This window comes from Pituophis catenifer, unplaced genomic scaffold, assembly GCF_029215685.1.
Source record: "Pituophis catenifer annectens isolate HBS135680 unplaced genomic scaffold, rPitCat1.0.hap2 SCAF_12, whole genome shotgun sequence".
NCBI classification, from domain to species: domain Eukaryota; kingdom Metazoa; phylum Chordata; class Lepidosauria; order Squamata; family Colubridae; genus Pituophis; species Pituophis catenifer.
In genome coordinates, this window is record NW_027256892.1 from 13,206,172 (window position 1) to 13,227,485 (window position 21,314).

A 21,314-nucleotide genomic window follows, 5' to 3' on the forward strand; every position below is an offset into this window, starting at 1 on the left:
ATGCAGTCAGGATGTTGGGCCTGGAGAGGGTTGGTGGTCTCTGCCTCATGTAGAGGGGTCGTAACTTCCATGGCAAACAAAAACTCTGTGATTGCAACTGCGGAGAACTGATAGCAAAGAGGGAGGCCCCTGGAAAAAATCTTGGCACCTTATCGAGCAAGGCAGAAGGGCAGCTTCCTGTTGTTATCCCAGGCGGTTTCCTAGGTTTTGTTTCTCCAAAGCCTTTGCTGGAAATGACTGGACCTGTTGCCAGAGAGCATTTCCTGTAACCGGGAGGCGCTGGAGGCTGGGCTCCATTATCGCCAGTGTTCTTGCTTCCGGCATCTTGAAGTCAGGCCTTGGAAGACAAGAAATCCCTTCCTCCTGATGGCAGGTGGTGCATCCTTTAAGGAGCCCGAAGGGGCAAAAAAAAATACATCTTGGCTGTTAGCAACATATAGCATTTTTTGCTTTCTGACAAAAGTGTGGGTGCGTATGTGTGCGTGCATCTGCGTTTTTAAAGAAAAAAAATGTATTTAAATACTTTCTATCCTGTTTGCAAAGAAATTTTATCCTGTTTCATTTAGTGGAGGCAGTATAGTAAAGGCAGGATGCAAATAAATGCCCCATCCTTTGGGAAGGAATTCCGAGGAAGCCAGTGTATTAAAATCCATTCAGAAATCAGTTTCTGGTCCTTAGCTCTTGAATGTGATGCTTCCCACTGAACAGACTACATTTCTGATGTTAATCAAGGTTGCCATCCTAGTATTTGAGGGGGTTTAGGCAAGCAGCAAGTCACAGGCCAAGTCTTTAGGGGTATGATGATTCTCTGGACCTCATGGGCAATTTTGTTTCCGCTTTGACATCTTGGGTATTATCGTGTCAGGAAAATGCAGAGCATTTTCAGAGCATCTGATTCCATTTGATTTTCTTGCCCTGCAGCTGAGGCATGCTACTTGGACCAGTCGGAATCAACCCCATCACTTTTCAAGAGCTGTTAACTTTCCTCTGAAATGCTGTTTGGGGCAGATATGCTTAATAATTAAGGCATTTCAAAGAAGGAGATCCAAAGAGCCTCAGTAGTGCAGCGGACTAAAGTGCTGTTAAGTGCTAGCACTTAGCTGCCAGCTGCCTGCAATTAGTGCAAATTCGAATCTCACCAGGCTCAAGGTTGACTCAGCCTTCCATCCTTTCGAGGTAGGTAAATTGAGGACCCGGATTGTGGGGGCAATAAGCCAACTTTGTATAGAACAACACCGCTTAGGGGGGACTGAAAGCCCTAATAAGCAGGTATATACAAAAAAGTATGCAGGCTATTGCTATAATGCATTGTAAGCCGTCCTGAATCTACGGAGAAGGGTGGCATATAAATTGGACTAATAAATAAATAAATAAATAAATAAACCTTTCTTAGCTGGAAGGAGACTAAAGCTAATTTGTATCAAAATCCACCTTCCAATTTCCCACCCCCACCCCCCACCCCCAAATTTTTCCTCTCTGTCATTCATTCCCAAGGCCCTTTGGAATTTCTTTTGGGTCAGGAGGGTTGTTTAAAACTTATTTTATTGTGTTATTTTTCTGAGAGTTGGACAGCGGTGGCACTGTTGTTTTTCTATTACATATCAATCCCGCCAATCTGAACAAATTCCAGGGTGAAGTTTATTTAGATGGTCTGTGCTTGGGTTTGAATGGAAAGAGGTTGCCAAAGAGGTTAGAATTGTAGGAGTTTGAATCAGTGGGGGGTTGCTCCCGGTTTGGCCCGGTTTGGCCGAGCCGGTAGCAGTGACGCTATTACGTCACCAAACCAGTTCTCTTTCTTCGGGAGCTGGGCCCTCCCACCTGCCCCCGCATTATTCCGACCTTATATTTCTTCTTTTTTCGCCCAGCTGAGAGGTGCGGCAGAGTGGATTGCCACACCTCAGCTGGGCAGATTCGCCACACGCTTGCGCAAAGCGTGCGACCCAAGAGGCGATCATGCACAAAGCGCATGCACAAAGAGAACTGGTAATAAAGCCGGTTAGAACCCACCCCTGGTTTGAATGAACCACAAGAACCATCTACTCCAACCTTCTACAAAATTCAGGAAAACCAATTAAACCATGGGTTGGAAACCTTAAACACTCAAAGAGCCACAAAGGTCCTAACCCAGGGGTGGGCAACTATGGCCTTTTACAACCTGTGGACTTCAACTCCCAGAATTCCTGAGCCAGCTTGGCTGTCTCAGGAATTCTGGGAGTTGAAGTCCACAGGTTGTAAAAGGGCCACAGTTGCCCACTCCTGTCCTAACCGAAAGCCCCCCATTGAATTCTGGAGCCGACTAGAAGTCCGGTTCCCCCACCATAGAGTCTCCTCCTAGAGCGGCATCCTTTTTCATCTACCTGTCCTAACTGAAAGTCCTATCAATTGTGGAGTTGACTGGTGACAGGGAGTCGCAGCAGAGGGATGAAAGAGCCACATGCGGCTCCAGAGCTGCGGGTTGCTGACCCCCAAGTTAAACCATCCATGAGAAGTGACTCTTCAATATCCTAAAAACCTTCAGAGACAAAGAACCCATAACCTCTATAGTCGCAAAGGTACTGTTCCAAAAGGCAACTGGACTTTCTTGGGTTTTTTTCTTTGAAAATGTTGAAAGTGTTTCACTTCTTATCCAAGAAACTTCTTCAGTTTCTTTATTTTAAAGAATAAAAAATTTCACTTCTCAACCAACTGAAGAAGCTTCTTGGCTGAGAAGTGAAATGTTTTCAAAAGAAAAAAAAACCCAAGAAAGTCCAGTTGCCTTTTGGAAAAGCACCTTTGGGACAAGCATGACCTGAATGACTGAAAATCTCCATAGACACATAACCTCTGTAGGTTAACTATTCCACTGATATATAGATATTGCCATGTGGAGGTGTGTGTGTCTCTCTCTGTGTGTGCTTTAATACAGTGTATATTTAAATGAAATTTAGGTAGCTTCAAAATTTCCATTATTTTGAGTACTAGTTTCTATGGCAATGTAAAATAATTTCTGATCATCTTCCCTATGGCATTCCTTGATGAACACTGGTACATACTACCAGGGAGGTTGAAAACCATCAGGGATCTCATCAAACAAAGGATAACAAGATTCTCCCAGGCTTTATTAGGCCATCCTATAATTCAGGAGACCAATCCTACATCCCACACCTCCACTTCAGAAGCACGTAATCCTTTTGTGTTTCTGTGTGCATATATTTTTAAGGAACCCCCAAAAATGGGGGGGGAATGTAAAAATATCTCAATGAGAAGTGGAAATCATGGGATGGATGAACAAAATGGGATAGCTCCAGGAAAGAGTCAAGCTGACCGTGTAACCCTAACAGGAACAATTTCTAGAAGCAGTTTGTATACAACGCTTTTCACAGACAGTCTATATATATATATATATATATTGAAAACACTTTTCTTCATCCAACAAAGCTTCCAGAGAAACTAAGAGGAGGACAGTTGTTGCCAGTAGGTTTACAGCCTAAAAGGCTTGATATAAAAAAAAATACATAGAATGACCCAATGCTGAAATCCTTTTTTTTTTACTATTGGTTCTATGGGCGTGGCTTGGTGGGCATGGTGTGGCTTGGTGGGTGTGGCAGGGGAAGGATACTGCAAAATCTCCATTCCCACCTTACTCCAGGGGAAGGATACTGCAAAATCCCCATTCCCTCCCCACTCCTGGGGGAAGGATATTGCAAAATCTCCATTCCTCCATTCCCCACTCTGGGGCCAGCCAGAGGTGGTATTTGCCTGTTCTCCAAACTGCTCAAAATTTCCGTTACTGGTTCTCCAGAACCTGTCAGAACCTGCTGGATTTCGCCCCTGGAATGACCATGTAGAAAAAGATCAGGAAGCAAGGAGGCTGATGGCTCTGGTCTTCCTGCAGACCCTCACTTCCTATGTCATCTCCTCTTGATGTTGCTTGATGGAATGATCTGCCCCAAACCTTTTCCTAGGAAAACAGAAGGAATCCCAGTTATTCATCTTTTCAGACCTCTTCACTATCCTGGTGTCCCAAGGGATACATCCCTGAATTGAAGTAGATTAGAAACACTTTTTTTCCCCTCAAGACTTGAGAAGAAGTGGAGGGCATGTCCCACAAGGACAACTTTATTCACTGAGGAGAAAAACCCATTACGTTATGAAGTCAACTCCTCCATTTCTGTTGCCAAGCGTAATGAGGGGGTATCAACAGAGGCAGAACATCCTGTCGTAAGTTTATGAATCAAGAGCTCTCCAATATTGCAACTGATTTGGAAGCTGTTTCATAGGAAGTGCAAATCCACAATGTGAAGGCCCACAAGTAGATCTAATACTTACAATTTTGAATTGTAACCTGTCCTTTTTTTTTTCTTTCCCCCTTTCTACAGGTAGTCCTCGACTTAACGACCATATGTTTAGTGACCATTTGAAGTTACAATAGCACTGGAAAAAGGGACTTCTGATCATTTTTCACCCTTACGACCATTACAGCACTCACTGAACAATTGTTTCACTTAGCAACAAAAACTCTAGGCTCAGTTTTGATTAAAAGTCAAGGATTACCTGTACAGAATAACCTGCGATGGGGGTGGGATGGGTATCAGATATTTGTGCTATAGAAAATGGTGATCAAAAATGTTTTTTGCAATTCAAGTTTTCAGTGCTTTGAATTCAGAGAGAAATTGCCGCCTTCTGACTTAAAAAAAAACCATGTTCCCAAAATAGAAATACTAATGAGGGAGGCTAGCAGCTTTTCCAAGTGTGATTAAGTTTGTTTTATTTTTTTAAAGCCAGTCTCTCATAGTGGGCATTGGAAGATGGCAACCATTCATTGGTTAATTGTTTTTTATTGTGTTGTTTTTAACAGTTGCTTTTGAGAATGGTTTTCCACAAAGCCTAGCTAGAAAATCAGAGATGTACAGAATGATCCAGATTCAGTGTATTTCCGTCAGAAAGAGGTAAAATTCCACTGAGGGAAAAATGATGGCAATTTGCTAGTAATACTAAAAGTCTCCACCTCTTCATAGGGAAAAATCTGGATGAGGGAGCTGGGGAGTTGATGGAAATAATGATCAGAAGTTCAGAGGTCACTTCAAATAAAGCAACATGATGCAGTTAGTGTTGAAATCCTTAGCAACAAGATTGTGAGGTAAAACCTTTAATTGTGTGGTTCTTGGAGTGGAGATTGTTTTTTTCTTGTTAAATACCCTGAGGAAAGATTCTTAGACTCATCTGCCTCTCACTGGCTTAATTTCACAATTCAGACTCCATCATTCACCTTAATGTTCGGTGTCACTTGAAATTAGTGGCAAGCATCTTGCAAATGACTCATCTAAGCTCTAGTCCTTTATGTATGGAACTGGTCCTGAGGTGGCCAAATCAGGAATAGACCAAGAAATGGATACCATTCTATAAAAACAACCCAAGCAAACCAACAATCAAAAGGTCCACTTAGTAGACCAGAAGAAAACACTCTAGTTCAGTCCCAAAGGTGCTTTTTCAAGAGGCAACTGAACTTTCTGGTTGTTCTTTGAAGACATTTCGCTTCTCATCCAAGAATAAAGAGCTGAAGAAGCTTCTTGGATGTGAAGCAAAACGTCTTCAAAGAACAACCAGAAAGTCCAGTTGCCTCTTGAAAAAGCACCTTTGGGACAACCATGACCTGGATGATTGAAAATCTCCATAGATACTCTAGTTCAGTGTTTCCAACCTGGACCAGTTTCTAAGGTGTGGACTTGAACTCCCGGAATTTCCCAGCCAACTTGTTGTCCGAAATAGAAATATTTCCCTGAAGGAAATAGCCTAAATTCTCTGCAGCCTAAACAACATCTCTTGTCTGGGTTACCCAAACAGTTTCAGCTTGTCTGAACACATTACATGTAGTTTTCTCCTCAGTGAAAACTGTCTGTGGAGATTTGTTTTCCTCAGATGATTTCACATAATACTCATAACGTGTCCATACTTCATACTGTATTACTGTGGTAAATGCAGGCAGTCCTCGACTTATGACCACAGTTAAGCCCAAAATTTATGTTGCTAAGTGAGAAATTTGTTGAGTTTTGCCCCATTTTATGCCTTTTTTTGCCACTTTTTTGCCATTCATTTGTTAGGTGAATCACTGCAGTTGTTAAATTAGTAATACCGTTGTTAAGTGAATCTGGCTTCCCCCTTGACTTTGCTTGCCAGAAGGTCACAAAAGGTGATCACGTGACCCTGGGACAATGCAACCCTCATAAATATGAACCAGTTGTCAATCATCCAAATGTCAATCATATGACCCCTAGAGATGCTGCAGTGGTCATAAGTGTGAAAAACAGTCATAAGTCACCTTTTTCAGTGCAATTGTAATTTTGAAACAGTCACTAAATGAACGGTTATAAGTTGAGGATTTCCTGTAACCAGCGCTTGTATTTCTTTTGTCCTTGCAGGACTGTCTTCTGCTGTCTTGGAAGTGGAAGTTGGACAAACTTCAGTGACTGTGATCCAAGGACAGCAGGCCATACTTCCTGTCTGGTATACGTCCACCAGTGTCAGCGTTCCCTTTGTTACCTGGCACAGAGAAAGACCCGGGGAGCGTTTTCAGGTATTGTCTCACTTTGCCAAGACTGGAAACATATAATGTCTGCTCTTGTTTCTTGAAACTGTCAACCGATAGGCTTCTAAAAACACTTTGAACATTGAGAGGAGTTTAGCAACCCAGTCAACTGATCAATGGCCCAACACTACAGATAAGAGGTAAAGGTAGTGATTTGAAGGCTCCATCTGACCAAAAGAGACATTTGTAGATTTCTTGAACTCAGTTTGAGTTCTATGCAATAATCCATAATAAGCATTTAAATAACCTCTTCCTTTCCATATGGGCTCCAAGCAATGCCCTTAATGGCCATAGCAACAAATCCCATGATGAGGTTCTCCATGTGAGCTGAGATCTTGGGCCACCTGGTGACATGGAGAAAGTCTACACCTGTGTGGTGATCTGCATGTAACATCCCTCTTGATCTCAGTTGTGGTCATAAATTAAGGAGTACCAGTACTGTACCGGGAAGAAGACTTGGGCTAGCAAAACTAAGTGGCAAGAATCACGATGACCACTAGAAGACAGCTTACTACAAGGGATTTCTGAATATATTTGCTGCTCTCGAGTAGTTACTTCAGTGGTGGGTTGCCCCTGATTCAGACCGGTTCCATAGAACCAGTAGGAAAACTGGTGGGAGGCTCCGCCCACTGACCCTGACATCATCAGAAAGCTTCTGCGCATGTGCAGAAATGCGCATGAGCGAGCAAAGTAAACGCAAGCGCACGGCCCCATTGTGAACCGGTAGTAAAGGTAAGTAGAACCGACCCCTGAGTTACATGTACTGTAGTCCTCAATTTACAACAGTTTGTTTAGTGAGCATTCAAAGTTACAGCGGCCCTGAAAAAAGCAACTGAAACCAGTTTTCACACTTATGACCATTGCAGAATCCCCATAGTCATGTGATCAAAATTCAGATTCTTGGCAACTGTCTCATATTTATGACGGTTGCAGGGTCATGTGATCCCCTTTTGCAACTTTCTGACAAGCAAAGTCAATGGAGAAGCCAGATTCACTTAACAGTTTGACTAGCTTAACAACTGCAGTGATTCACTTAACAACAGAGGCAGGAAAGGTTGTAAAATGGGGCAAACTCACTGAACAAATGTTTCACTTAGCAACAGAAATTTTGGACTTAAGTGTGGTTGTAAGTGGAGGACCCCCTGTATTTGGTCCTTTTGCAGCCCAGATGTCTTAGCCAGTGGTGAAATCTAAAATTTGTTACTACCAGTTCTGTGGGCGTGGCTTGGTGGTGGTGGGGGGTAATGTGACTGGGCGTGGCCAATTTTTTTTTTTTAACTTTTAAAACCATTTTTTCTACAACCTCTTCGGTGAAGAGGTTGTAAAAAAATACTTTCAAAAGGCTCTGACGATCCCAGCTGAGTTGCCTGATCGGCAGAGGCTTTTTTTCTTTTAAATGCCTCTGACGATCAGGCAACTCAGCTTGGATCATCAGAGGCATTTAAAAGAAAAAAAGCCTCTGATGATTGCGCGGCTCAGCTGGGCATGTGGGGAGGGCAGGGATTTTTGCTACCGGTTCTCCGAACCACCCGCCTCCATCACTACCAGATTGGGCGATTCGGTCCGAACCAGGAGCATTTCACCTCTGGTCTTAGCCAAACTTGTCCCTCTGTGTCAAAAACTCTTGTGAGTCAAACAACATCAGAACTGGATCACATAGCAAACTTCAGGTGGAAGCATGTAAAATTGAAGGGAAAACTTTCTTAAAGATGAGCAGTTTTTTAATGTAAAAATAGATGACAGTAAATATATCTCCTCCTCAATCATTGATTAATGCCATGCCAAGATAAATAAGCAGAATTACATCACACAGATGTCAGTACAGCCCACATATATAGAAAAATGTCAATTTGCTTAAGATTTCCTCACGTTTAGGTTTGGTTCACTGAAATCCTTAGAGTTATTCAGTGACCATTTAAGTCAATCTAATCTTAAGGCTGTTTAATTTTTTTAGATTTCATTTTATTTTATTATTACTTTTTTTTTCCAGTTGGGATGCATCCCAATTCTGTCAAACTTCCAGACTCTGCATCTAACTCAGAGTAAAAAAATCAACATAAAAAAATCAAGGGCTTAAAGTATCTTTTTTTTAAAAAAAATATGAGAGCTAAAAAGCATGCTTGGGCATCTTCTACTAATTTAGATGTCTTCTTTTTAGAAGGCTATAGACTTAGGCAGCTGGGGACACTTCAGAAATCAACATTTTCTGTTTATGGGGAGAATGAATTAGGGAATGCAATGCCACTATGATTTGAAGCTCATTGCTCAACAGTGAATCTGTTTCCCCTTAAATCTGGGTGGGCTTTTTTTTGGGGATAGGAGAGTATCCTCACTTTTGCACACTTGGCTTGCGTGTGCCCCTTGAGTGTCTCTCAGAGCACTTTGCAGCCTGCAACACATTTGGGCCCCGAAGACTGATGAAGGCAGAGAAAGCAAGCATTATCCCCTGATGTTATATAGCTGGGCGAGTTGACTTAAAATGGAAGCATGCTGCCAACAGATTCAGAAATTAAGAGCCTCTACGTGCAAGTGGGAATTGCACAATCGTCTTAAAGATAGGAGGGTGGTCAGGGGCACGGAAGCGATGGCAGCACTGCTTTGGCAAGGCTGGGCATTTGGTGGAGAAGAGAGAAGGCTCGTTTTATGGTGCAAAATAAATGCATTCAATTTTATGTGAGAAGAAGGAATACTGTATACAGGCAGTCCTTGGCTTACAACCACAACTGAGCCCAAAATTTTTATTGCTAGGCAAGACAGTTGTTCAGTGAATTTTGCCCCATTTTACTACCTTTCTTGCCTCCGTTGTTAAGTGAAGCACTGTTGTTAAGTGAATCTGGCTCCCACTTTGACTTTGCTTGTCAGAAGGTTGTAAAAGGTGATCACGTGACCCTACCCCCCACCCCCACCCTGGGACACTGCAACCAGTTGCCAAGTGCCCGGACTTTGATCGCATGACCATGGGAATGCTGTAACAGTTGTAAGTGCGAAAAACAGTCATAAGTCACTTCTTTCACTACTGTTGTAACTTTGAACAGTCTCAAGCAAATGGCAAATCAAAGACTACCTATATTTTACCCCAAATTATGGAAAGGGAGAAATCACGCAGACAAAAGTCATAATTTTTGCCATGAAGTTTGGCTGCTTAAGCTAAGGGTCTCCAGGGAGCATAGAAAAGAGGTTAGGAAGGGTGCAGAACAGTGGTGGGTTGCTCCTGGTTCACTCCGGTTTGGGCAAACCAATAGTGACGGTGGTGGGAGGCTCTGCCCACCTCCCCAGATGTCATCAAAAATGGTCTGCGCATGCGCTCACGCGCTACCGATAGCAAATCAGTAGTACCGGGATTTGAAACCCACTATTGATACAAATGCCTTGTCCACCATATGTGATGCTCATGCACTTATGCATACAGGCAGAGGCCTCTTGTCTCATGCTGAAATCTTGAACTGTTTGATGCCGTTGCTATGCCTACTGAGCGTCATCCGTTTGATGTGCTAGACTTATCACTGCTTTGTGTGGGGAATGAGCCATGCAAGCGGAAGAGGTGCTAAGTAGCACTGACACCTTTGTGTCTCTTTGAAAAAGATAGTTAGGTGGGAAGGATGGCTGAGAGCCAGGCTGAAGAACCAAGCTTCTACAGATTGTTTCTTCAGGAAGATGCTGGAGCGGAGTTCTTCAACCATGGCAACTTTGAAGATGTGTGCACTTCAATTCCCACAGATATGGGAGAGGTTCAGGAACATGCTAGAGCAAGTTTTCTCAACCTTGGCAATTTCAAGTTGTGTGGACTTCCCCAGCCAGCATTGCTGGAATTCTGGGAGTTGAATTCATCTTAAAATGCCAGGGTTGAGAAATACTGTGCAGGGGCTTGCTTGAAATTTGATTCAGCATTCAAGTATCCTGAAAGGAGGGGACAGTAAATAGACAATAAATTGGGCACTTCTAATATTTTGAAGTTCTCCCATTTAGAAACTTGAGCTCCTGAGCAATTCCTTGATAGACTCCTCTCACCTGTAACATGTTGTCTGTGTAGAAGGAGACTTCAGTGACATCCCTCCATTCTGCATTCTCCTCCACTTACAAATGTAAACCATAATTTTTGCTTTCTGGGAAGGCAGAAGTGAATGCACGGGGCTAATTCAGTCTATCAAGCCCTGTTTTCTCCACCTCCAAATTAACTTGAGCAATTAGAAGGGGTATTTTAAGAATCTTGGAGAACCTCTGGTTTTTCACACACGTGCCTCATTTCAGCTTTTGATTAGTTTTCTTTTGCAAAGGGGGCAACTTTGCAGCAGATGTTCTACGAGAGCGTCCATAATTTCATTAGCCATTGCTGTTTGAAACGTTTGTAGAATCCTATTGCCTGTCGCTGGAGTAAAGATTTTGCAATAAGCAGGTCTCAACACATTGAGGGAGATAAGGTCAAAAACTTGGTGATCTATTCACAAAACCTTTCCGGTCCTTTAAAAAGAGAAAAAGAAGTTTGCTTATTCACAAGACAGAGTCTAACATTCCTTGACAACAAGTTTAGGATCTGGCTGCAATCCTACAACGGTTTTGCTCCCTTCGTTGCAATCTTTCGCCCCTCCATCAGATCTTTATAATTGTTGGTTTTCAGATGCTTTATGAAGAAAGAGATCCTATTGGGGATGGAGGGGAAAGAAGCATCTTTTGTTACTATGGCAACCAAGCTCTGCTAGAGCATCGAAGCCAACTTTTTCTCCCCTTTAAAGTCCCAGGGTGACTCTACTTCATTACAATGCATGTCAAGGCACAGATTCTGGACTGGATTCATTTGAACCTTTTGGACCAGGAAGAGTTAAGACTGGAACATCCCATCTGTAGGCAAATGTGACTTCCTCTGTCACTTGCAGAAGACCAAAAATGAAGTCTTTGGACTGCACCGCTATTGCTGTTTTTGGCCCCCGAGTTGTGTGGGAGTGATTGAAACGGGAGAAAGAAATGACTGTATTAACTACTTTAAAATGATGGTAAAGGTACAGTAGAAGAATCAACAGGAGGAAAGGGATGAAAAATAAATGTTACAGCCCAGAATGTCTCTGCTTCAAAAATGGTAGGAAAAAGGTTGATAGTTTATGCCAGAGTTTCTCAAACTCAACAACTTTAGGATGTGTGGATCACACAGGTGAAAGAGTGGACAATATTAGACTACACAGAGAAAGAGGCCAAGTTATAGGGCAGTAATGGCTAACCTTTTTGCCATCACGTGCCAAAAGCAGGGGGAGTCACATGCTCGTGCCCACACCCATAATTATATGCGCCCCATCCCCATCCCCTGTGCATGTGCACATGACCCTCCTCACCCTCCCCGCTTTTGGCCCGTGATGGCACAGTGGGCCCAGTAGGCCTGTTTTTTGCTCTCCCCAGGCTTCAGAGCCTCTCTAGGAGCCTGGAGAGGGCGAAAACAGCCTTCCCCACCCCCCTGGAGGCCGGAAATGGTCCATTTGCTGACTTCTGGTGAGACTGGAAGGCCCGTTTTTTTGCTCTCCTCAGGCTCCAGAGCCTGGGGAGGGCGAAAAAGGCCTTACCCACTCCCCCCAGAGGGCCTCCAGAGGCCGGAAATGGTCTGAGGCTGGAAAAATGCTGAGCTTGCATGCCGATCGATATGGCTCTGTGTGCCACCAGTGGCACACATGCCACAGGTTTGCCATCATGGTTATAGGGTGTTCTTTGACCCTAACAACTTGAAGGAGTCTGGACTTCAACTGCCAGAATTCCTCAGCCAACCATGCTAGTTGGAAAATTCTAGGAGTTGAAATCCAAACAACATAAAGCTGCCAAATTTGAGAATAATTGGTCTATTCTATGCATGCAATTGTATGCATCCTTCATAGGTGTATTCAGACAAGTTTCATATTGTGTGCTGTGTTTCATAGCAGAAAGCTGCTGTTTCAGCCAAAGCACTGAATCCTTTGATCTGCATTCCCAGATCCTGGCCTTTATGTATGAGACAACCAAAGTGGAAGACCCTGATCTCAAGCAGCGACTTGGATTTTTGTTCCGTATGCCTTTTCATAATGTCTCCCTTGTAATTAACAATACCAAAGAAATGGATTCCGGCCAATATATGTGCACCGTGAACGTTCCGGATGACAGTACGGTGAATGGAAGAAACATTGGACTTGTCAACCTCACTGTTCTAGGTAAATCAACTTTCTTCTGCTTTGCAGAGGTTAGATGGGGAGATGTGATCTTGGATCGCCTAGAACACTTCATTTTCATGCAGGTAGTCTTTGAGATTTTATTGGTCACTTAGCACTCATTCAAAGTTAAAATGAACTTCCCACTCCTTATGACCCAGTTCTGAAGTTCTGATGGATGCCCTCCCCCATGGTCACGTGACTGTATTTTGGGTTCTTGGCAACCAGCCTGCAGTTTATGATCATTTGTAGCATCCCACAGTCCCATGACTGTGAGTTATAATGTTTTTGTTGTTCCAGTTCCCAGCAAAAAACAGCCCTTAGCATCAGTGGGTTCAGTTTGTGCCTGCTGGGTAAATTGACTTCAGTTTATGATTCCCTCACCCACAAAAAAGGTCAAAAAATTGGGTCAGCCACATGATGACCTGCTTTACAACCTTCATAACTTACGGCCATAATTGCATTCTTTAGTTCAGCCTTATAGTCTGCAGAGCTGCCTAGCAATTTACAAAGAGCACCCAAGTTTCAGCTCATGAGCTGTTTCAAAACAGTCCTGTAGGGTGCAAAAGCTCAGATTCACACCTGAAAGTCCACTTAAACTCATTTATTGCTAAGAGCAATAAATGGGTACAGGAATCTTCCCAAATAATGGTTAACAGCTGCTAAGAGTTGGATAAGGGTCAATGGAATTCAAAGGAGGCTGGACTTAGTTTGCTTGTGACTAGTAGGGATTCTAGGCTGATTCCTCTTTTAACTCCACCTACAGGTTCTGCCCCTCCTTCCACTACAATTCCCATGGGATAGAATCTAGAAGGAGTGATTCTCCTTCTTTAGGTTTTGTCCAAAGTGAGCACTGAAGCTTCAGGAACCCCTTTCCTGCTGATATTAATCCAAAAAAATACCTCAAGAGGGCCAAAAGATAGGATGGGATCATTTCTGATCCCCAATATTTTAATAGCACAAAGAAAGATCAAAATCAAAAGTTGTTTCTTGCCACAGGTAACATTAACAACCACTTCCTTGATGCATCCATTCATATTTAAGATCCCTCCATATTGGGGTTCTGCAACAGACTAACAAGATCTCTTCCCCTTTGAAAGCTGATGGAATCCATGAACTGATTCTTTTTCCCCTTTCCCAATGTTTTTTTTAGCCAGTAGATGGCAACATTTACTACCTTTTAAAGCATTGAATGGTTTTTGTATTTCTTTAATAAAAAAAAAGAGATCTCATTATTTTGCAGTCCCACCGTCTCCACCAAAGTGTCAGATTCAAGGCAGTGCACAAGTTGGAGGCAACGTTACCATGTCCTGCAAATCTGCTTTTGGAAAACCAGTCCCAGTTTACCGTTGGCAGCGGACTGAGCCCAGTCCCCAGTTTTTCTTTGCACCCACACAAGGTAGGAGTCTTTGCTCTGGGCATTTGTAGTCCAGCACAGCTGGACAGGGCAGGTTGGACATGGCTGTGGTTTAGGGGGAAGAGGGGAGATGTCGCCATGTATCTTTTGGGTCTGCTTTCCAAAACAAAAGGGAAAATTAGCCTAGAACGGAGTTTTGATCCAGTTCAATGTACATTTAATTTAATCCAAAATTGTAGTTGGATCACTCTCTGAATATTTCATATTCTTCTTCATTCGCCTTTAGAATTACCATTTGGTGAAAACTTCTGAATGAGCTCCAGGGAGCTTTTTGGTTACACTTAGACCAGGGGTCTGCCACCTTAAACACTCAAAGAGCCATTTGGACCTGTTTCCCACAGAAAAGAAAACACCAGGAGCCACAAAACTCTTCCCGTGCCTGACTGTTTCTTGAGTAGCCACAAAACTAGCATATGTAGTTGAATTAAACATTCTGTTTTCTTCTGAAACTTTTCTTTTCTTGGATTTATCCATGGTTAGCCTACTGAGGGTTGAAAAGCTCAATAAATCACTGCCAGCCGGTGTCGCACATTGGCGGTGGTGATGCATATTTTGAGTGACAGGGAGCCGCAGCAGAGGGGTGAAAGAGCCACATGAGGCTCCAGAGCCACAGGTTGCTGACCCCTGACTTAGATGCAAATTCTATTTTTATTATTAGTCATATTTCTATGCCGCCCACTCTCTGAGGACTCTGGGTGGCTTACACCAAAGACAGTTACACCAAAGACAGTATACTAAGTAGCATATTGGCCCCAACAATCTGGGTCCTCATTTTACCCACCTCGGAAGGATGGAAGACTGAGTCAACCTTGAGCCGGTGAGATTTGATCCGCTGATCTGCTGAACTAGCAGTCAGCTGAAGTAGCTGCAGTACTGCACTCTAACCACTATGCCACCTTGGCTCTTTCAAATTCTACCTGAGTTTCTCAACCTTGGCAATCTGGAGACGTGTGGACTTCAACTCCCAGCATTCCCCAGCCAGCATGGGACTCTGGGCTGAAGTCCACATGTCTTCAGGTTGCCAAGGTTGGGAAACACTGTTCTACACCCTGGCTTAGTGTAATGGGAAAACTTGATTTAGGTGCTCAGCCAGGTCACTGAGGGAAAGTTAATGGGGTCCTCTTGAAATGCAGTTCTGTTTGTCTGAAACTTGTTGGCATTTTTTCCCCCCAGATACAAAGAAGGGGATGCTGACGTTGACCAATCTTACTATCGAGATGTCAGGGGTGTATCTCTGCAATGCCTCCAGTTTAGCTGGCCATACCAACTGCACCCTCAATCTGGAAGTACATCCACGTGAGTCTCTTTGGCAGCCCAAGGTCTCCCTCTATTCTGCTTCCATTTACATGGGAACTCTTAGGAGCAAGAGAAGGTTGAAATAAATAAAAATATCATCATTGCAATCAGTTATATCCTTAAGAACAGTCTCCCATTTCCATTTGAAATCAAATTTTAGGAAAATTAGTGTTTCCTTGGCTACTCTCTGACTGCTCTTTAGAAGGCCAGATCCTGAAGAGGAAACTCAAATACTTTGGCCACCTAATGAGAAGGAAGGACTCACTGGAGAAGAGCCTAATGCTGGGAACGATTGAGGGCAAAAGAAGAATGGGACGACAGAGAACGAGGTGGCTGGATGTGGTCACTGAAGCAGTCGGCATGAGCTTAAATGGTCTCCGGGGGATGGTAGAGGACAGGAAGGCTGGGAGGAACGTTGTCCATGGGGTTGCGATGAGTCGGACATGACTTCACAACAACAACAACAAAATGGCTACTGTACTGAAGGTGTCCACCTAGCTAGGAATTTGTAGTGATGACTGTTCCATCTAGATTAAAAGATGCTGTTCATATTCCTGGTAGAAATGTCCATCATCCTAACAGTCTATTCATGCATTAGCAGCCAAGGTGAAGTAGTGATCAGGGCATCCTTTCTCAACCTGCCTGCTCTCCAGGTTTCTGCAACAGGAATATGAGCTTCCACTCCCAGAATTCCCCAGCCAGGATTGCTAAGAATTGTCGGTGCTGGTCCACCAAGAGCATTTAGGACAGAGAAAACCCAAGGAGAACCATCTCATTTGTTCATGAAATGATTGGAGCAGTCAATATTTCCCAGTCGAATCTATTTCACAGTTGTTTATGATAACTATTGGAAGACTAGTTCTGTGTAGCCTTTTTGGAAGTAGGATTAATATCAATGATATATAAATCATCCTAAATGTTCACACAGAGATTGGATCCAAGATCAGTTGTGTTTGATGTGAAGAGGTTAAAGGGATTTTAATTAGGATTAAGTAGACCCAAATGTTTAGAGAGGCAGGAGATTGGGAAAGGCCGAGATAGGTAGAATTGCTGAAATCTTTTTCCCATCTCCATTAAAAAAAACACAAAACATCCTCACTGTTGTGGCTCCTTTTGCAGCATTCAATACAGCAGTGGTTGCTGGTGCAGTCGTGGGGACCCTCATTGGACTTGGCCTGATCATATTTTTTACACTTCAGATGTTTATCTACCGAAAGAAAAAGAAGGAAGCCCAAGAGGATATAGCCAATGAAATCAAGTAAGTAACGTAGAACATCTGGCACTGCTAATAGCAGAGTTAGGAAAGAGTGTCCACCACATGTTGTTGGATTCAAAGTCCATCAGTCTGACTCTCTCTATAGCCAATGACCAGGAATGGTAGGAATTGCCCCCTGGAGCATCTGGAAGAAATGTTAGACATTGTGTTTGAATCATCTTCAGTATTTCTTGTTAACTGTGTAGTCCTTGGTGCTCTCAGGGTTTGGCTGTTTTCTTCCACATGTTTCATTGGCCAACTAGGTAACATCAGTACTGTGCCAGATAGCACTGATAATGTTACCCACTTGGATGATGAAATGTCTGCAAGAAAACAGCCAAGCTCAGAGAGCACAAAGGACCTCAGAGTTCAACCTGAGCTACAAATATTCCCTTCTCTTGGTTCTTTCTGACTAGTTTCAACAAGAAAACACTTTGTGTTGGTAAGATCACTGTATAACAGTGGAATGGTTAAATGTGGTTGTGGGTTCTTTTTCTCTGAGGAGGCCCCTGTCATGGATGATTGAATTAGTTTTGTAATAAACAGATAGGAGTATAAGTCTTTGCAAGGCAAAACCCATTTAGATACTCTATTTGATGGAAAACCCAGTGTAAACCAGGGGTCTCCAACCTTGGGAATTTTAAGCCTGGAGAACTTCAACTCCCAGAATTCCCCAGTCAGGCTTAAAGTTGCCAAGGTTGGAGACCCCTGGTTTAAATTTTGAATTTTGAAGATTTTGAAAAGATTTAAAATATAAAAATCATAGATCAGTATGGAAATGGAATATTGGAAAATAACTTCATTGACCCCTATTTTTCCTTCCATTTATTACTTCCTTTCCCACTGCAGGGAAGATGCTGTAGCTCCCAAGACCCTCTCCTGGGTGAAAAATTCCTCCACAGATGGACTCTCTAAAAATGGAACGTTGTCATCCATGAACACAACTCGGGATCACAAATCCTATACTGTCCGGGCCCCCTCGGACACGGCCTCCATCACCACTGCTGCAGGAAGCATGGTGGGCTTCAAGGCCCCTTTCACCGACCCCAGAAATGGGACCCTCACACCAACACCCAGCCTTTCCAGCCAATCGCTGCCCCTCTATTTTCCACCAGTAATCAACGGGGTCCAGTGCCATCATGCCAATGTGCCCATCCACAGGAATAACCTCCACCGGACAAACAGGGCTCAGCCACAGGCCCCCCAGCATCAGGAACCCCCCGTCCCCACTGCTCAAGGCTTAACGGCCTCCACATTGAATCGCATGGGAGCTGTGCCTGTCATGGTGCCTGCTCAAAGCCAGGCAGGATCTTTGGTGTAAATGTGCTGTAACTCCATAGCTCTCCGTGCGGCTATCTGTTTGACTCATCACAAGCACTATTGAGAGACAGGTGCACATTGTGCTGCTTCGCCAGCCTGTCTGCGGAGGTCCAGGGTCTGTGTTTGGGGTGGTTCTTGGATTTGTTCTTCAAGTGGCCAAATGTCAAGACTTTGCCATAAGTGAGACCTTATCGGGACTTCTGAAAAGGACTTTTTTATTTTTATTTTTGGTAACCAGAAGAGCTTCTGTTTATCTGTCCAGGCTTATTCTTCCTCGTGCACCAGGCCCATTCCATCTCCTCTGGGAATCTACCTAACAGAGACTAGGTTTAACTGGATAAAAACATGTTTGTTCTCTAACATAACTCTTAATGTTGAGGAAGAGAAGCAAGCTGTGGCTTACTGTTGTGGCTTAGAATAAGAGAAGGAGGTAGATCTGAAGCCTGTAAGCAAAATGGGTCATTCTATCTTCCCCACTACTTTTCAAGAGGTAGCTCACACAATGGGAAACCCTTCAGACACTTAGGAAGAGAAGGTAAAGATAATTGAAACCTACCTGACTCCATTTCAAAAGTCTACACATTAGAGAAATCTGCACAAATCACAAAAGTGATAGAATCTCAGCTGCCACCTTCCACTCCCTCCATGCAGACAATGTTTTCCAGCAATAGGTAGAGCTGAAGCCAAGGTGGAGGTGTGACTTCCTAGCTTATCATTCCTGTCTCCTCCTTCCATCTCCCCAAAAGAAACTAAAGGACAGTTCAGTCTCACTGCTGGTTGATCTGATGGCCATAAGCAGTTCTTGGTGTCACTTCAAAGGTAATTAATTCATAAACCCTTCAATTGCCTCTTGAGATGCCTGGCTTTAGATCACCACAGTATGTTAGAAGTGTGCAACTTTTTGAAGACACAAACTTCCATATGTATGAAGAGGCCACCATATATTACATTTGAAGAAAATGCCATTTTAATTGAATTAATGGAATATCAATGGTGTGAGGAATGAATTCATGCAATTATCCTTAAAATGACAGCTTTACAGTTTGTTACTTATGAAGGCCCATCCAAGACTTTGGAGATTCACCTGCACTTATTGGGCACTAAATTAGGTAGTATCAATGCCCCCTGAAATAAATTTAGTACAAAATAAATGCAGCCTTATTCAAGAGGTTATCTTTTACAATGGATACAACTAGCTGTGTAATATCCTTTTTCCTGAAAATGGTATCCTAGATTATTTAATTTGGGAGCCTTATGGACAAGATGAATTTAGCTCAGGATGGAACTATTTGGAGAGACAAGTGCCATGAAGTTGCTAAGGCTGTATCATAAGTGCAAAAAGAGATCAAAGTATTGATGTTCACCTGAAGAGGCTTGGAAATGGTTTTTGATAGGAATAAGTTAAATGGAATATATGAAACAGACAATAATTTGGCAGATGCTCAAGTTTTTACACTTGGTGGTTTTGAAACTGAAAAGTGGATGCCACTTTTAAAAAGTATAAATCTAAACGGTAGCTTTGCAACAGAAATTCATTTTTATAGGACCGTAAAATGCTTTCCTAAGGTAACATTTCATATTAATCCAAGCTAATCATATAATTCAGCATTGTCAGATGGCACAGTCCTTATGAAGCTGGTGACACACAGATCTGTAGAGGTTCTAGATTAGGTCTTTCACTCTTGTGCTGAAAATTTGGGGAGGGGGTTTTCTTTTGTTTCATAGCATCCCTACAAGCCCACTTTTTGAAGTAGTGGTCCTCTTTCAGTTGATGTAGGGTATAACTCGTGGAAATACAGATGTAGAATATGCTTTTCAGAAAGTGCTCACAAGGCAAGTTGAGAAAGGATTCTGCTGATTTAATGTACAGGTAGTCCTTGATTTATGACCACAGTTGGGACTGGAACATCTGTTGCTAAGTGAGGAATTGTTAAGTGAATCTCACCCAATTTTTTGCCATGGTTGTTAAGGAGAACCTCCTTGATTATTAAGTAAATCATGCAATTGTTTATTGTTAAGTGAATCTGGCTTCCCCAATTGACTTTACTTGTTGGAAGGCACCTGGGAAAGTAACAAATGCAGATCACATGACCCTGAGATTCAGCAACTGTCATAAATATATGCTGGTTGCCAAGCACCTCAGTTTTGATCACATGACCATGGGGATGCTGCAACGGTTGTGTCAGGACCAGTTACAAGTCACTTTTTTCAGTGCCATTGTAACTTTGAATAGTCACCAAAAAAGGTTGAAAATCAAGAACTACTTGCCATCATCCATGTAGCTTTATTACCAGCAATACAAGATTCATTTAGAATTGCTTTTCTCTAGGACGATGGTTGGTCTAGGACAGGGATGGGCAACTATGGCCCTTTTATGACTTGTGGACTGCAACTCCCAGAATTCCTGAGCCAGCCATGTTAGCTCAGGAATTCTGGGAATTGAAGTCCACAAGTCATAAAAGGGCCTTAAATTACCAACCTCTGGTCTAGGATATAGCTGTGGTTTTCTCTGCAAGTCTACCTTGTATTCTCTGGAGGTATCGCTCACCCAAACAAAGCCAGCCAGTTGCTCTAAATCAGAGTGTCCAACCTTGGCAATAAGACTTGCAGACTTCAAGTCCCAGAATTCCCCAGCCAGCCATTAAAGTTACCAAGGTTGGACATCCCTGCTCTAAATGAGTTAGGCTGTTCTCTTCTAGGCATCTGTTTTGGCTCCAAAACCTATTAGTTTTTTTAAAAAGAGTCTTAGAATAAATGGAACCCCTTTTATGACTGTGGTTAGGGGTTGATTCTGGAAAATATGCTTTTATTCCGATTTGTGTCCTATTGTTCCTTAGTGAACCACATAGGAACTCTACTTAGATATTCTGCATTAGTATTTTTGAAACTTGGCAACTTTAAAATGTGTGAACTTCAACTCTCAGAATCATCAGCATGTCAGTTCGAAAACGCTTCTCTACCTGCTCTCTTGCAGTTAAGGCCAAATACTGCCTCAGGTCTATCAAAATATGACATCTTCCATAACTCTTAAGAACATGACTTGTAATATTATAGAGCAACTTTCTACCAGGCCTCTTAAATGGACTGTTTAAAGGACACCTTTTGCATCTTAATATATATTGTGCAATTATGTTTATTCAATGGACAAATTCCTATATTTCTTTTTCTTTTCTTTTCTTTTTTTTTATAAATGTAGATGGAGTAAATAATTTATACTTCTAGATATTAACAGGTCTGTGAATCTGGACTGGAGTCCTCTAATCATTTTCATGCTAGCTATTTTTATTTTTCAATGGCAATAAG

General features: G+C 42.7%; 1 protein-coding gene across 1 annotated transcript in view; it reads left to right on the top strand.

Annotated features, from left to right (window-relative positions):
* Positions 1–19,499, top strand: part of ESAM (endothelial cell adhesion molecule) — a 65,908-nt gene extending 46,409 nt beyond the window's left edge. Inside the window, exons 2-7 of the mRNA XM_070952479.1 lie at positions 6,399–6,553; positions 12,513–12,726; positions 13,967–14,122; positions 15,314–15,436; positions 16,556–16,694; positions 17,541–19,499. Of these exons, the coding sequence (XP_070808580.1) occupies positions 6,399–6,553; positions 12,513–12,726; positions 13,967–14,122; positions 15,314–15,436; positions 16,556–16,694; positions 17,541–18,012 (1,259 nt within the window). The 3' untranslated portion in view covers positions 18,013–19,499. The remainder of the gene's footprint in view (positions 1–6,398; positions 6,554–12,512; positions 12,727–13,966; positions 14,123–15,313; positions 15,437–16,555; positions 16,695–17,540) is intronic.
* The last annotated feature ends 1,815 nt before the right edge of the window (positions 19,500–21,314 follow it).